The 13,852-nt window shown below is 44.3% G+C and overlaps 1 protein-coding gene across 4 annotated transcripts in view; it reads left to right on the top strand.

Annotated features, from left to right (window-relative positions):
* Positions 1–13,852, top strand: part of DEG2 (DEGP protease 2) — a 143,957-nt gene that overhangs the window by 74,309 nt on the left and 55,796 nt on the right. For all 4 annotated transcript variants that reach the window (XR_015692822.1, XM_087690719.1, XM_087690718.1 and 1 more), the window contains 4 exons: positions 4,402–4,479; positions 4,712–4,778; positions 5,189–5,247; positions 6,982–7,075. Coding sequence is in view for 3 of the 4 variants with exons in the window: in XM_087690719.1 (XP_087546845.1) it covers positions 4,402–4,479; positions 4,712–4,778; positions 5,189–5,247; positions 6,982–7,075 (298 nt within the window). In the remaining variant the exon portion in view is untranslated. The remainder of the gene's footprint in view (positions 1–4,401; positions 4,480–4,711; positions 4,779–5,188; positions 5,248–6,981; positions 7,076–13,852) is intronic.

Below are 13,852 nucleotides of genomic sequence, written 5' to 3'. Positions count from 1 at the left end.
TTTCTTTTCTTATTCTCTTGCAGATTGTCTCGAGTGCTTGTGACTGTCTGTGGTGTTAACATTTCTAAATTTGCTGAAATAGATCCCTTATGTGACAAACTCCTTTTAGAGGAAGAGTTGCTTATTGCAAGTAAATTGGGACAAAGCAACATGATGATTGATATCATTAGATATATTTTCTACTTTACACATGGCCCACAACTTCTTAATGGCAATGCTTCATTATAGTACAATATTAACCCTCAGAGGAACAAGGTGGAAAATCTGGAAAATCTAAAGCAGAAGACAAGGCCAAGGCAAAAGTGAAACGGAAGACGAAGGTGTGCTAAGAAAAATCTAGAAACACAAGAAGTGCGAAAAAATCCTAAATCAAGGAGAGAGGTGCACAAGAAAAAGCGCAAGTTAATACTTTTGTAAAAGAGCACAAGGTGCATCATGATTTATTTTGTAAAAGAGCGTTAGGCTCTCACATGTGCAAATTGTAAATGGTTAGAGGCACGGGTTGAGGCCGTGCCAATAGGGAAGAGGAGAAGAAGGGTTGGAGAAATGGGCTAAGCCTGGACCAAAAAGGGGATGACTGCCTAGGGGGGATTAGGGTTAGGGTTTTGTATAAAAGGCAAAAAGAGAATAGAGAAGCTCATTCTTGTGTGTGGCCAAAAGTAGCTCTCCTCTTCTTCTTTTTCTTCTTCTTATTCTTGTGTTCAAGTTCCTTTTTCCATTGTGCACTCTCACACTAACTTGGCTCCCTCTTCGGCCATGAGGCTCCCCTCAGTATATGGGGGATTGATGGTTTAGATGGTATACTACATCAATTTCGCAAGGTAATGTTTTGTTGGGGAAGCCAATTTTTTGTTTGGAGGATGGTAGGACGCCTTGTAGTAGATTGCCCTAGGATATTTCAAAGGAGAGAAATTCTTGGGTTGTGCCCTTCCTCCCTTTAGGATGAAGGGGGAGGACCTCTTGGGTGGAGCAAGAGAGCAGTAGAGGAGATGCTTCACTAGATAGAGGAGGAGACGAAATAGACATGGATAGAGTTAGTAGCTAGATTGGCAGTGGAGATGCCAGAGACCCTAGGATTGTTGCTTATAAGACACCAAAGTAGTCATACCACATGCACGAGTTGTGGTAGATATAGTTGCACTCGCATCCTCTTCTGTTAGGCTAGCAATGATTGAGGGACTCCTTCCATCCACCTAGTCACTTGTGGAGCTTGGTAGTGCTATATGCAATTGCACCTTTAGTACTAGTGGCAACAAAGATAGTTGGGGCTGCAAAGCCCCTCTTGAGACAGCCTAGACCCTAGCTATCAATGGCCAGACACCCTAGCTACTACTAATGGCCGACATCTTGATTGAGGCCGAGTAGCTAGTTTCACAAGTCGTGGTACTCAGCAGGGGGAGTCCCCTTCTTGATAGAGTAGTGGATTTCACAGATCTTGACCATCCAACCGAGGGAGAGGGAGAAGACACAAGGATACAACTTGAGATGGCTCCTTAGATATTATTGATTTCCCTATTCTTCGTAAGGTTGTAGAGAGTCCAAATAGGAGATAGGATATATTTTATACTAGGTGGCAGAAGAGATGGCTGTGGGTAGTGGAGCCATGTTGGTTTGAGAGACCATGGTGCCCCCCATTAGGATCCTCTCATGGAACATTTAGGGCTTTGGCAGGGTCTTTTTCTACAATGTTGGAGCCTTATGAGACATGATCTTCATACAACACGTGTTCAAGGAGTAATGGAATTTTTATTGCCATAGGATCATCATCTCTCAAAAGCAAGGTTGGTTTACGTCAGGGGCATTGCAATGCATTACTCTAGTGTCCTCATGGTTGTTTACAAGAAATTTTGACTGGTGCTTGTAAAGAATGATGTGTTTGAGTGTTTTTAGTAATTGAAATTATGTTTGAAGGGGAGGTTTTATGGCTGGTTGGGGTTTACTCATTTGTGTCTCTTGGTAGACCAGGCTTGCTAATGGGTGGCTTCAATATGTGTGTTGACCCTTTGCAGTCTACCATTGAGCACTCAATGATGGATGCAGCAAAGGGTCTTGCTTTATTCAATTTGTAAATAATCCCTTTATATGCTACCCTTCTACATGTAAAAGTCTTATAAAATGGTGTTTGAAAGATCCCTTATTTTGAATATCATTAGTTCACAAAAATAATAGAACTTAGAATAGAGAAAACGTAAGAAAGAAAAGAGAAAATATAAACGCACAAGGGGAGGGTGCTACAGGATCTGAATAGAGAAGACGTATCAGAGATTTTGTATCGGCTGTTCTCAAAAAGGATCTTTGGCCTTGGTTCTGCCCATCAGCCTCGGGGCTTTTCATTCAGTGTAGCATACAGTGTCATGGTCTTGATTGGATCATATACATGTTATGTAGGATGATCCTTTTTTCCTAGAGATTCTAGAGATTAGAATATTGCAACAATATGCTTTATGAGATCACTTTCCTTAGCAGTTTGACATGCTTAGACAGCCCATTATCCTCTGTGCACAGTTTCTGGTCAGACTTCTTTGTGCATTAATTCCTCCTATTTGAGACATGCAGTCTTCAATGGTTACACGGGACAGCTACTTGACTTTCCATGTGTGTGCAGTGCCTCCTTTGAACAAGTGATTCATAATATGTAGAGAGTTGCCAAGCAATATGGCATTCACCATACTTCACTTTGCAAGGAGCTTATACATGTTGGGGACAAAATGCTGGATAAAGTTTGTTCCGTATTACTCAAGTCTCAAGATGATACTTTCCTGGGTCCATTATCTGTGAGGTTGGCTGATCTTACTAAGCATTTTCAGCCGAGATCTTATAAAAAGGCCAAAATCAAAGCCTTGATTGAGGGTCTGTAGGATAACTCTTATTCATCCCATAAATTTTTTCATGGCTTGCATACATGCCTTGCATAGGAAAACATAGTGAGACTGTAGAATGCTGATGGTCAGATGATCACAGACCCTCAGTCCAATGCTCATATTTGTAGAAGTTATTTTTTGGAACCCCTAGGTTTGAGACATGCACCTTCTGATCAGATTACACATGCCCATTCAGTATTTTATGCCTTGGTCAGAGATCAGGTTTCGTCTGACATCCATGCTGTCTTGGAGGTCTTACGACACTTGCCTAGTGATAAAAGTCTCAGTTGGGATGGTCTAACCAATGAATTTTTGGAGAATTATGCAACTAGTTTGGTAAAAGCTTGCCGCCATGTTTCAATAGGTTTTGGTTTCTAGAATCATGTGCGCATCTCAAAAGGAGGAGATATGAAGTTGCCTTCTTCTTTAATGCTCAAACATTGAGGACTGGTTTTTTTGATGGGTACCATGCATTAAATTTTTTCCAAGGTGTTGGCTAATCACCTCCATAAGCACCTCCCTGATATTGTGCATCCTCATCAATATGGACTCATTAAGGGAATGGATATTTTGCATAATATTGTGAATGTATAGATGGGCATAGATTATGCGCAATGCTATAATCTGGAGATTGTTTTCATCCAGTTGGATTTGGAGAAGGCTTTTGATAACTTGGAATGGTCTTTTCTTGTGGAGTTTATGTAGGCCATGGGTTTTGGGGCACACATCCCAATTGATATACACTACTAGCAGTGATGCTTCTTCCCATGTCATGCTAAATACTGGTGTCATGGAACTCTTTAATCTTGCACAGTCAGTCAGACAAGGCTGCTCTTTGAGTCCCCTATCTTTGGCCCTCACTACCCATCTGGTTCATATATTATCACATCTGCTTGAGACTAGAGGATTTGCAGCCCTTGGGGTAGTAGGGTGTGGTGGTTCCACACAGCATCTAGGTTACCCTTTGGATCTTGAAGTTCAGCCTAAACATTTGCTGCCATGGATCTCTCAAAAGCTGAAATCTAAGTTTGTTTATTGGAAATCTCAGGCCTGGCCGTTTCATGTACGTCTCAAAGTGGCACAAACTATTATGCTGCCCATGCTAACCTATTTTTTGCCGCTTTTGCCTTGGACAGTGGACTAGGACTAATTTGAATGATCTTACTAGGCATATCCACATGGATTAAGTTACACAAGTTGCAGATATGGTTATGAGCTCAGCTCTTTTAAGCAATAGCTTTGTGTTGTATGGCATGGATTGATAGAGTCAATCATTGGCCAATATCAGTTGGAAGTTTAGTCAGCTATGATGAAGCATGCTTCAAACAGTCACCAACCTATCAGCAGTGCGAGAATATTATTACTATGGTTTGGTAGAATTTTCTTTATTGTAGTTTCAAGTTCTTTTTTTTGCCCTTGATGGTGTCAATATGCTATGTTCTGGTAGAGTTTGTTTTATTGTAGTTTCAAGTTCTTCTCAATGAATAGTAGTGGCCATCTTTTTCTGCTCTTGATGGTGTCAATATGGTTTAAACTGCAGGATACAGTGACCGTGGTAGGGTATCCAATAGGTGGTGATACAATATCTGTCAGCAAGGGTGTAGTCTCCAGAATAGAGGTTTATTACTTTAGTCTGTTGTTTTTACACATTTGAAAGAAATAACTGCACATCATTTTGTGTTCTCTCTCTTGGGGAGTGTCTCTAGAATAGAGGTTTGGTTCTTTATCTCTATTGAACACATCACTGTTTTCTGCGTCTGTGGCAGTGCTTGTAGAATAACAGTGTAGTCCCTGGTCTTTAATTTTTAGCTTTTGAAAGAAATCTCTGCAGTCTTCATTGTCTGTGGCAGGTGTCTTCATATGCACATGGGGACTCAGAGTTGTTAGCTCTTCAGATTGATGCAGCAATAAATCCAGGTTTTTGTGCTGTCTAAATCTACCTTACTCTAGATTACCTACCTTGGTTCCAGGTCTTATTCATTCATGATAATAGTGAATGATCAGGAAAGGCTTCCCCTACTTTTGGGCTTGCATGTTTACTTTCTAATTGGAGATAAGAGCTTTCAGAGAATTAATGTGCATATCTTTCTGTTTCGAAGCTTATAAGCATGCTGTCTTAACTGTAGCAATATTTACATAATAGTGGCATTATGCATATAAAAAATGTTCAACCTGCGGTAGGAGCCTTCTATCACAGATTGCTTTCTCTTCTGCTGTTGGTTGTTTGAGATGCTTTATTATCAACCCAAAATATGATAGCGTCCTCATCTTTGATGCTGATGGGTTTATGATGGATAGTAAAAGCTCTTCTTATGTACTGAATGCAGGAAATAGTGGTGGTCCAGCATTGAATGAGAATGGCGATTGTGTTGGAATTGCATTTCAGGTGAAGCATTATTACGTAGTCTGTGGTTAAGATCCATTCCTTCAGCTCTTTTATATGGTCTGTGTGTTACAGTAGGCAATTTAGTTTCAAATATAGCCTTGTAAGGGAGGCTTTGCATTAAACATATGCAAGATGCCTTTTCTTTCATGCTCACACTCACAGATATGAGAAGCTAGATCTACTTGCAATATGCAGCTATTTCCTCCAGCTTTCCCCCATAGCCTTTCCAGTTTTTATTTAGACTAGCCACCTGCAGAAGTGGAACTAAGGAAAAGGCCAGTTATTGTATTCATTTTTCTCTTTCTCATCTCTGGAATCTTGTGCAGAACTCTTTTAATGAATGCAAGGAAACTTTTTTTGATGGCCAAAAGAAAGCAGCAGTGCAATACCTCTTGATTTTCAGAGCCTTCAGGTGCTGATGATGGAGAGGGGGGAAAGTTCAGATCTAAAGAGAGAGTGACCTCTTTACATGCCTGAAGGAAAAAGATCTATCAATGGGCTGACAGTTCCTCTTAGATCCTAGGTGTGCTTGAGCATTGAAGGAGTACAAATAATATACAATTGAAGGCAATTGTAGGACCTTTGTGAAGATGTCCACCACACGGTCCCTCAGAGGACAATGCACAAGTTGTTGCTTCTGACTCATGATCCATTCTCAAGCATAACAGTAGTGGACATGCAACTGTGATTATTGCACCAAGTAATGGATTTACACGGGTTGCAGGGTACGCCCCCCTTTGTTACTGGTTGAGTATTATTGTTGCCATCTCAGTAACCACCATTGAGGAGTTTCTGAAACAGTTTTGACCGCCAGATAGCACAAAGCTCATCATCTCATATTATAACTAGTTTACCACAGCAAACTTCCACTCCATGTCCCTGGTGGGACCTCTGGCTTGTCTTACTGCTTGGCATATTTGGACTGCCTGCTGCCATGCAGTGATTGATCATCAGCATACATATAATGTGTATGCAGTGCATTGGATATGGTCAGATTTCCCCCACACATGGGAGTTGTTGGGACAGGATACAAGGCAATGTCACATTGCACCATCATCCATGGAGCACCTGGGGCCTCTCTTGCTGTACGGATACCAAGCCATTCTTGGGGGGACTTGATTTGGACAATGGTGCTTATTGGGAGTACCATCTCCTAGAATGATTATTTTCAGCTCCCCTTGTTAAGCCATTTGGCTTTGTATACCTGTTTACCTCATATAGAGCAATCAGTCCAGCTATGGTACTTCAGTTAATTCTACTATCTGCTCACCACTGAAAGGAACATCTTATAGGGTTAAGGTTTTCAATAAAAGAAACATAGATTGGTCCAATCTAACTTGTTCAAGATGGTGTGCATGTTCTTGTTCTTGCGTGTGTAGTTCTGCAGTACCTTCAATTTTTAGAAACAGAACGATTATTAAGTTTCAGTGGTCTCATGATTGTGACTTTTAATTCTCTCCCTTCAAATTTGTAAATTGTTCTCCATGTTGTTTTGGATCAAGCTTCTTGAGGTGTTTATGCTAGTAGACAGTAAAAATGTGGGACTTTGGTTTGTTTCTTGATATGGTTCCAGTTTTCTGTTTTCATCGACCAGAATAACCTGAAACCCACCCCCCACAACCCCCCCCCCCCCCCCCCCCCCCGCCCCCCCAACTCAACCCTATGCTACAGTGTACACATCGGCAGGCTCTTTCTTTATTTGATAATGGATGGTCCATTACTTTGTGGGTGCAGAGCTATCAGTCTGCTGATAATATTGGATATGTCATACCAACCCCCATCATTATCCATTTTCTGAAGGACTATAGTTTGAATGGGAAGTACACAGGTCTGTCTTGTTTATGCATTTTTACGGCTCTTTCAAATTTTTATAGCTGCATGGCTTGTAAATGCAAGTCTGTATTCTGGATTCTTGATAGGATAACCTTTTTGTGATCTAGAAATTAGAACTTTACTTTGTTTTGCTTTGTGGGATAGACTTCGGCTTTCCTGCATCTGGATCAGGACTAAAAGTTCTTTGTTTTCAGAGGGAAGAAAAAACTGTTAATAAGACACCTCAGAATAAAATATCCAGAAGTCACATAATAAATTAAGAAGCTCCTATAAAGGACTTCTGTGAAGCTAAAATAAGCTTTAATATTAGAACTGAGTGAATAGCCACTCAGGCTGTCTGTAATGCCAAATCATTTGTAACTCTAGATGCAAGAAGGTGCAACTGTTAATTTTCCATGTAGATCCAGGATGATGCTGGAAGATTGATGAAGTGATGATGCCTCACGAATCCAAAGGTGCCGCTAGTCGGTGACAAATGGCATCAATGGATATAATACCAGGTTTCAGCTGAGTCATGTGTCTGAAAGGCTGGCTCCATGGTAATATGGAGGTGTAGAAGCTATTGCAGGGAGAATTAATGCAATGCTAACATAAAGAGAATTCAAAGCAATCTGGGAGCAATATATCATTCTGTTGTGCTATCATTAGTGGGCAGCATGACTTGCTAGTTTAGCTCTAGCCGTAGTGGTGCTGTTATTCATTGCAACACTCTAGTCAGGGGGGAGTGTGAGAAGTGGTGCAGCATGTAGACCTCATCCATATTCAGGTGCAATGGATGTTAGATTAATGCTCAGCCTGCATGCATGGTGTGCACACACACACACACAGTGAATAGTCAACAACAAGAGAGAAGAGTGCTGGAATGTCACATCCACTAATGTGAAAATGAAATGAAAGTACAATCCCTAAGGTACTACAGTACCACACCCGAAGTGAGTACCCGGGTGTTCACATGGGAAAAAACCCCTTCTCTAGTGATGAGAGTGTTTTGGAGAGAGTGGTGTTTGGCTCCCTCATTGGCTATATATTGTGTGCTCCTCTCCTCTTATGTGTGATTGCATGCATGCATCTTAGGAAGAGAGGAAGAGTAGAGGGACTCCAGAGGTTTTACTTGGGTGGTTGTATGCATTGTTCTAATGGCTTGGCAAATGAATTCTATGGCCCATTTCTTCATTCTCTGAGTCCATGCATTCTTGCATCTCTTATGCATTTCATTCAGTGTTCGGTAATTGTTTTCTATTGCTTCCATTGGGTATCTCATTCTTTGTCATAGATGGTTAATGGCCTCACCTATTTGTATTGGGACACATTAATGAGACAAGCCAATGCCACCAATCAAGCTTTTTCAAGTCTCTTTCCTCCATCCACAGCTAGCACTCACGAAATTCTACGAAGCTTTATGAAGGTCTAGTGTGCCAAGTCTTTGATGTCACCATACCACCCCAATTCCTCCTTCAAGGAAGATTGGGGAAGGCTAGCCTTGCTCGGCCACATATTCAATATCAATTTACTTTCTCTCTTAGAAAATGAAGGTAGTGTTTGGAGGAAACTCGAAAAGTAGGCCTACCACAAGACTTGGAGGATAGTTTTAAGAAAGCATTGGGAAACCCTAAAACTGCTTTGAGAGAAGGTGAAGAAGTGGTCGAGCTTGTAGTGCTGGAGACAACTGAATGCATGACAAACACAAACAATGAATGAACCTAAAGATTAGGGAATGGATTAAATGATGATATACATTGATGATACAAACGGGGTATCAAGCCTCTGTAACTCAAGGACCAAGGCCGACGAGCAGTTTGTCCGAGAGTCTAGAGTGCACAAAGTCCATTTCTTTAGTAGGTTCATGGAGCCCTGTGGGACTCTTGCACTTGTGAAAGGTGCATGTTCTATGGAGGGAGAGAAACTTAGTCCTCTGGGTTGGGGGCTATTGAAGAATACACTTGATGCAGATTGGCATCAGTGAAGCAAGCAAAACATGGTTCCCCTTTAGAAGAATGACCTATAGGGGATCTAGGAGTAGAAACACAAGTGTATGCTGATGGAGTGAACCTGTAGCAGCAAAACACAATTGTTTGCTACTGGATATGGCCTCTAGGAAGTAGGGTGGCTACTTGAGCTGATCTCTCACTGGCTGTAGCAGAATAAAACACTAATCTGGTTCTGTGGAGACTCGCGAAGATGGAAACTTCCTAGAGATGTAAGAACCCTTCTGTTGTTGCTAGTGGACAGTTGCAACACCATGTGGAGATGGCCACTAGCTTGTGTTAGAATTTGCCAATTTTGGGCAGTGCCTAATGTAATTTGTGTGGTGTGGACAGTTGTTAAAGTGTCAAAGTATGGTGTGTCTAGGACTTGAAATGTGGTGACACTAGGCTCTAGAGTTAAGTCAATCCAACTCTAGTTAAGGTGTGGGAGTTTGGTTAGGTCAACCTTAGACCTTAGTTGTACTTTGTACTTCCATTCGCTGTTGTGTAATCTTGAGCTAACACACTCTTGAGCTAACACACTCTTGAGCTAACAATGTCTATTGTTCTTTGTCTCTTATTTCTCTCCCCTCCATAGTCAACTGCTCCTCCATAGCTAGTTGAATCTCACATTTGGTATCAGAGCCACACATGCACATTCCGTCTTGTCACCATCAGTTGGTGCCACTTAGTTGTGGTCTATGCTGCAGCTAGCTTGGCTCAGCTCTTGTGCAGAGGAAGGACAAATTGTTAAAGTTCGAGGAGTTGTTGTGAGCTCTTTTGCCATTCAGCCAAACTACAAATAACCAGCTTTGCTACCACTCAATATTGCCTTGTATGCCAGAGCAGCCGCCTGGCTGCTTCAAATTACAGCACCGCCGCCCCATGTGCGCATCGCACTGCTCCTGCTTGTGCCACCAGTAGCGCCGATATTGCTCTAGGTCCAGCTTGCATTGCCTAGCTGCTCTCTGTCAGCCATTGCCCCTGTGCGCTGCTAGCTTTTGGCCCCACAATACCCCCTAACCGCTTGCTTTGCCACAACAGCTGCACCACCACTACTGTGTGTGCCTTGCATCTACAGCTTTTAGACTGCCCGGCACACTTCTCGAGGAGGTAAAAACACCCCAAAATTTAGGATTTTTGCTTGAATTGAAGTCCCTTGCATGCATCTCCATGGAAATGGCCAACATTGAGCAATTACTTCAATATTTCTGCAAGAAATTTGAGGCTTTTGCTCTTCTTTGGTTCCGGCATGCATCCCAAGGTGCAATGAAGTTGCTGGTTGTTGTCAAGGTGCATCTTGAGTTGACATTTCATGAAATCCTAAGGCTGTAAGTATAAAATTTGTTCAATTTCTGGAAATTGCTTCAAGGAAATTTGGGACTTTTGCATTTCATGCATCCCAAAGTAGCAAACAGGTGCAAGTACAACATTTAGTTACTGTCTAATACAGAATTGTTACGGAAAATGGTGAAATTGTGGGGATTTACAGCATTAAATTGGTGAAATTGACTTTTTGGGCATGCATCTTGAGATATAGCAGCATGTTGCTGTTCTGAACAGTTTTGGCACGCTTTCAAGGCATTCGAAGTTAGATTATGATTTGAAATAGTTTGGATAGTTTTGTGATTGCATTATCTATCCCATGTTGGGATTTTGGTACTTGTGTGAGTACATGTTGCACTTTGGCTTGGAAGTCTCTGGTTGCAGTTTGTGCACTTTATTGCAACAACGGCTCAACAAGGTCATAGTGATCATAGCAACATTTTGGGTGTCCTCACTTAGGAGGACAATTTGGATGGCACCAATTACTCCTTGTGGAGTTTCATGGTGCCTAATGTGCTTGTTGCCAAGGGTCTTTGGGATTTTGTGATCGATGATTCAGCTAAACCAGGACGGTTCGCTCCTCAAATGCCTCAAAGAGGGGCTAGAGGATAGCAAGCTGCCCCTAGTGCTCCCACATTCCTCCTACATACGAACAAAGGAAATGGGACTCTAAAGATGCACATGTCTCATCTTTGATTGCTCTTTCAATCAAGAGAGCAATAATACCTCATATTCGGTCTTGTAAGACCTTGAAGGCAGCTTGGGATATACCTGAGCAGATATTTGTTTTTTTTCCAGTAGAATGTGGCTGATTATATTACTCAAAAAAACTGATTACAATAGAGTGCTCATGCTCTACAGAATAAACTGGAGCTGATGCAAAGTCACCACTACATCATGTATACAAGCCTCTCAAGGCGGTCTAGGGGGGATGGGGGCAAGAAGCCATGGGGGAGGGGTATATAGCCAAACGGGACTGCCTGCCTGCATCACAAAAATAAGGCCCTGGCCGCCCCAGGTACGCATGAAGTGACCACGGAGCTCCTGACGAGCCCTGGACTCGCCCTGCACCTGACCCCATCGGCCGCGGAGGGAGTGAATGATGGAGGTCCATAGCTCTGCTAAGGTCGCAGGTGCTGAGAGTCTCTCACCGCCGAAGGCCACCTGGCATCGCGTCTTCCAGATATTCCATCCAGTAAGACTCCCTATGATCTCCCATATCTCTGAGCGGTTTGCTGTGGGCTCCAGTACCTGTTGGATAGGTAAAGCTTCCAGACCAACCACTGCGCATGACCTTGCCTCGATCGTGAAAGTCGTGTCCTGCATCCCGGCCTCATATAGAAGGTGACGGCCCTGGCTAAACGCCTACCAACGGAAAGCTCCCCATGAAATATACCCGAGGATGGGGGCTATACGTCGAAGGATACGACATGCTCCTCTCCACACTAGCTGCGCCTCCTCACAAGACCAAAGGCAGTGCTTTGGGGTTTCTAGAAGCTGCTGTGTGCAACACTTACAACCTCCCTCCTTCTGCATCTGGGCAAGCCAACTTCCCACTGCCAATCCTCCATGTGCCACCAACCATAAAAAATACGACACCCTCCTCGGCCTCCAGCTATCCCATAGGCGGCACCAAAAGGTCCATTGGAAGGACTCCGTGATTCTATGCTCGGTCGAGTGCTTGCTGCGTGATGGCACCTAGTCCATATCCTCCTGCATCAGTACATGTCTGCCAATCCTGGTAGTGTATTCTAGGAATCTGGGTGGCTTTTTTGCAACCGCAAAGGCCGGCCATAGCCACTCTCCTGGGTCCCACTCCAGCTCATCAAGTGGTCTACCCTCCCAGATCCAAAGGCGCCACTCCTTGAGCTCCATCCAGAAAACATAGGGGTCCAATCACCAAGTCTTCCCCTGAAGACCCACCACCCGAATCCTCCTCCATGAAAGGGTGGAAATCCCCTCATCCTATTGCTCTCTGTCAAGGGCCAGACATCCCCCCTCCTGAGCGGCAAAGAAGGTCCCCTGGGGGGCGCCACCCACCCTACCTGCCACCTGAAGAGGGATGCCTGCTGGAGAGAACCTGGCTGCCCATACCTCCCCGCCTTCTATCGGTTCTCGTATCGGGGGGGCAAGCCACTCCGGAGGTATTGCTGCGTCTATCTCTCTTCTCCTCAACTCCACTCCTCTCCTGCACCCTGATACTCGCTGTAGTATCTCCTTGTCTGCCATCCTGTACACCCCTTGCCATGTCCTGATGAAACGAGCCGGGCTAGCCTCCCACCCAGCCCACTGGATGTGGGGGCACTCACCTATCTGTGCCCCTTTCCTATCTTTGACCTGGAGGTTCCAGATCACTGGCTGACGGTCTATTTCCTCCTGGCAACCCGGGGGGCTCTGGATTAGGGCCTTACAGAGGCCCTGCCACACGCGGAGTAGGCTCCGTAGGAAAGGTGATTTGGGTAGGGTAATTTGGGCTGAAGTGAAGATCCATCTTAGGGACGGCCTCCACTCCCCGCCAAGCCTTGGTTTACAGTCCTAAAGGCCCTCCTGCAGACCTTCCAAGTCTGCCCGCATGGTGTGAGACCGCGGACAACTAGCTTGCCCAAGAGGGCCATACTCTGATATTCTGGGTCTATGATCCCAAGCCCTCCCTCTGATCGATGTTGTATGTTGGTCCCCCACGCCACCTTGGCCCTGGAGTCTCTGGAGCCATCAAACCCCGACCAAAGGAAATTCTGCACTAGGCGGCGAAGCTGCCCTACGCACGATGAGGAGAAACACCAACACGAGGCGATGTACCAGGCCGTTGCTAGGAGGACTTGGTTAACCACCAGGGCTCGATCGGCTAGTGAGAGGCGAGCCATGCTCCAATAGGTCAGTTTCCTCCTAATAGACTCTAAAGTAGGAAGAAACTGCTGGGCAGGAGTGATATCAAGTCCCACCTGGAACCCTAGGTATTGGACGGTTTGCCCTCTGCTCACCCATCTAAATCCCAAGTGGACTCCCCACTCCGTGCTGGAGTCTGGGTCTGTGAGGGAACCAACCGACTTTCTCTAGTTGATTTCCGCACCCGCTGCAACACAGAACACCTCAAGAGCCAGCCTCATTCTTTCCAACATCACCTCATCATCCTCTATGTAGAGTGCTGTGTCATCTGCGTACTCTGAGTCTAACAACTCAGTCTCCTCTCTCAGTGGAGGCCACGTAGTCCACTCACATGTGACCTGAGGAAGTGGGACATCGCCTCTGCAAAGAGAAGGAACAGGTATGGGGCCAGGGGGCAGCCCTGTTGGACCGATCTCTCCAGGCGGACCTCCTCCCCTCACCTTCCGCCTATGAGAACCCTGTTGGTGGCTGATCTGTACAAGCCGGAGACCCCACTAATCCAAGCGTGGGGAAATCCTAACTTCACCATGGTACCCTCTAGGAAATCCCTGTCCACCCTGTCGTAGGCTTTCTTGAAGTCCAATAGTAGTACTGCC

This window comes from Lygodium microphyllum, chromosome 13 (genome assembly GCF_053477565.2).
Source record: "Lygodium microphyllum isolate KBCC chromosome 13, Lygodium_microphyllum_v1.1.10, whole genome shotgun sequence".
In the NCBI taxonomy this organism is placed as follows: domain Eukaryota; kingdom Viridiplantae; phylum Streptophyta; class Polypodiopsida; order Schizaeales; family Lygodiaceae; genus Lygodium; species Lygodium microphyllum.
Note: the sequence above shows the minus strand (reverse complement) of the source record. Positions and strands in the feature narration are given on the sequence as shown.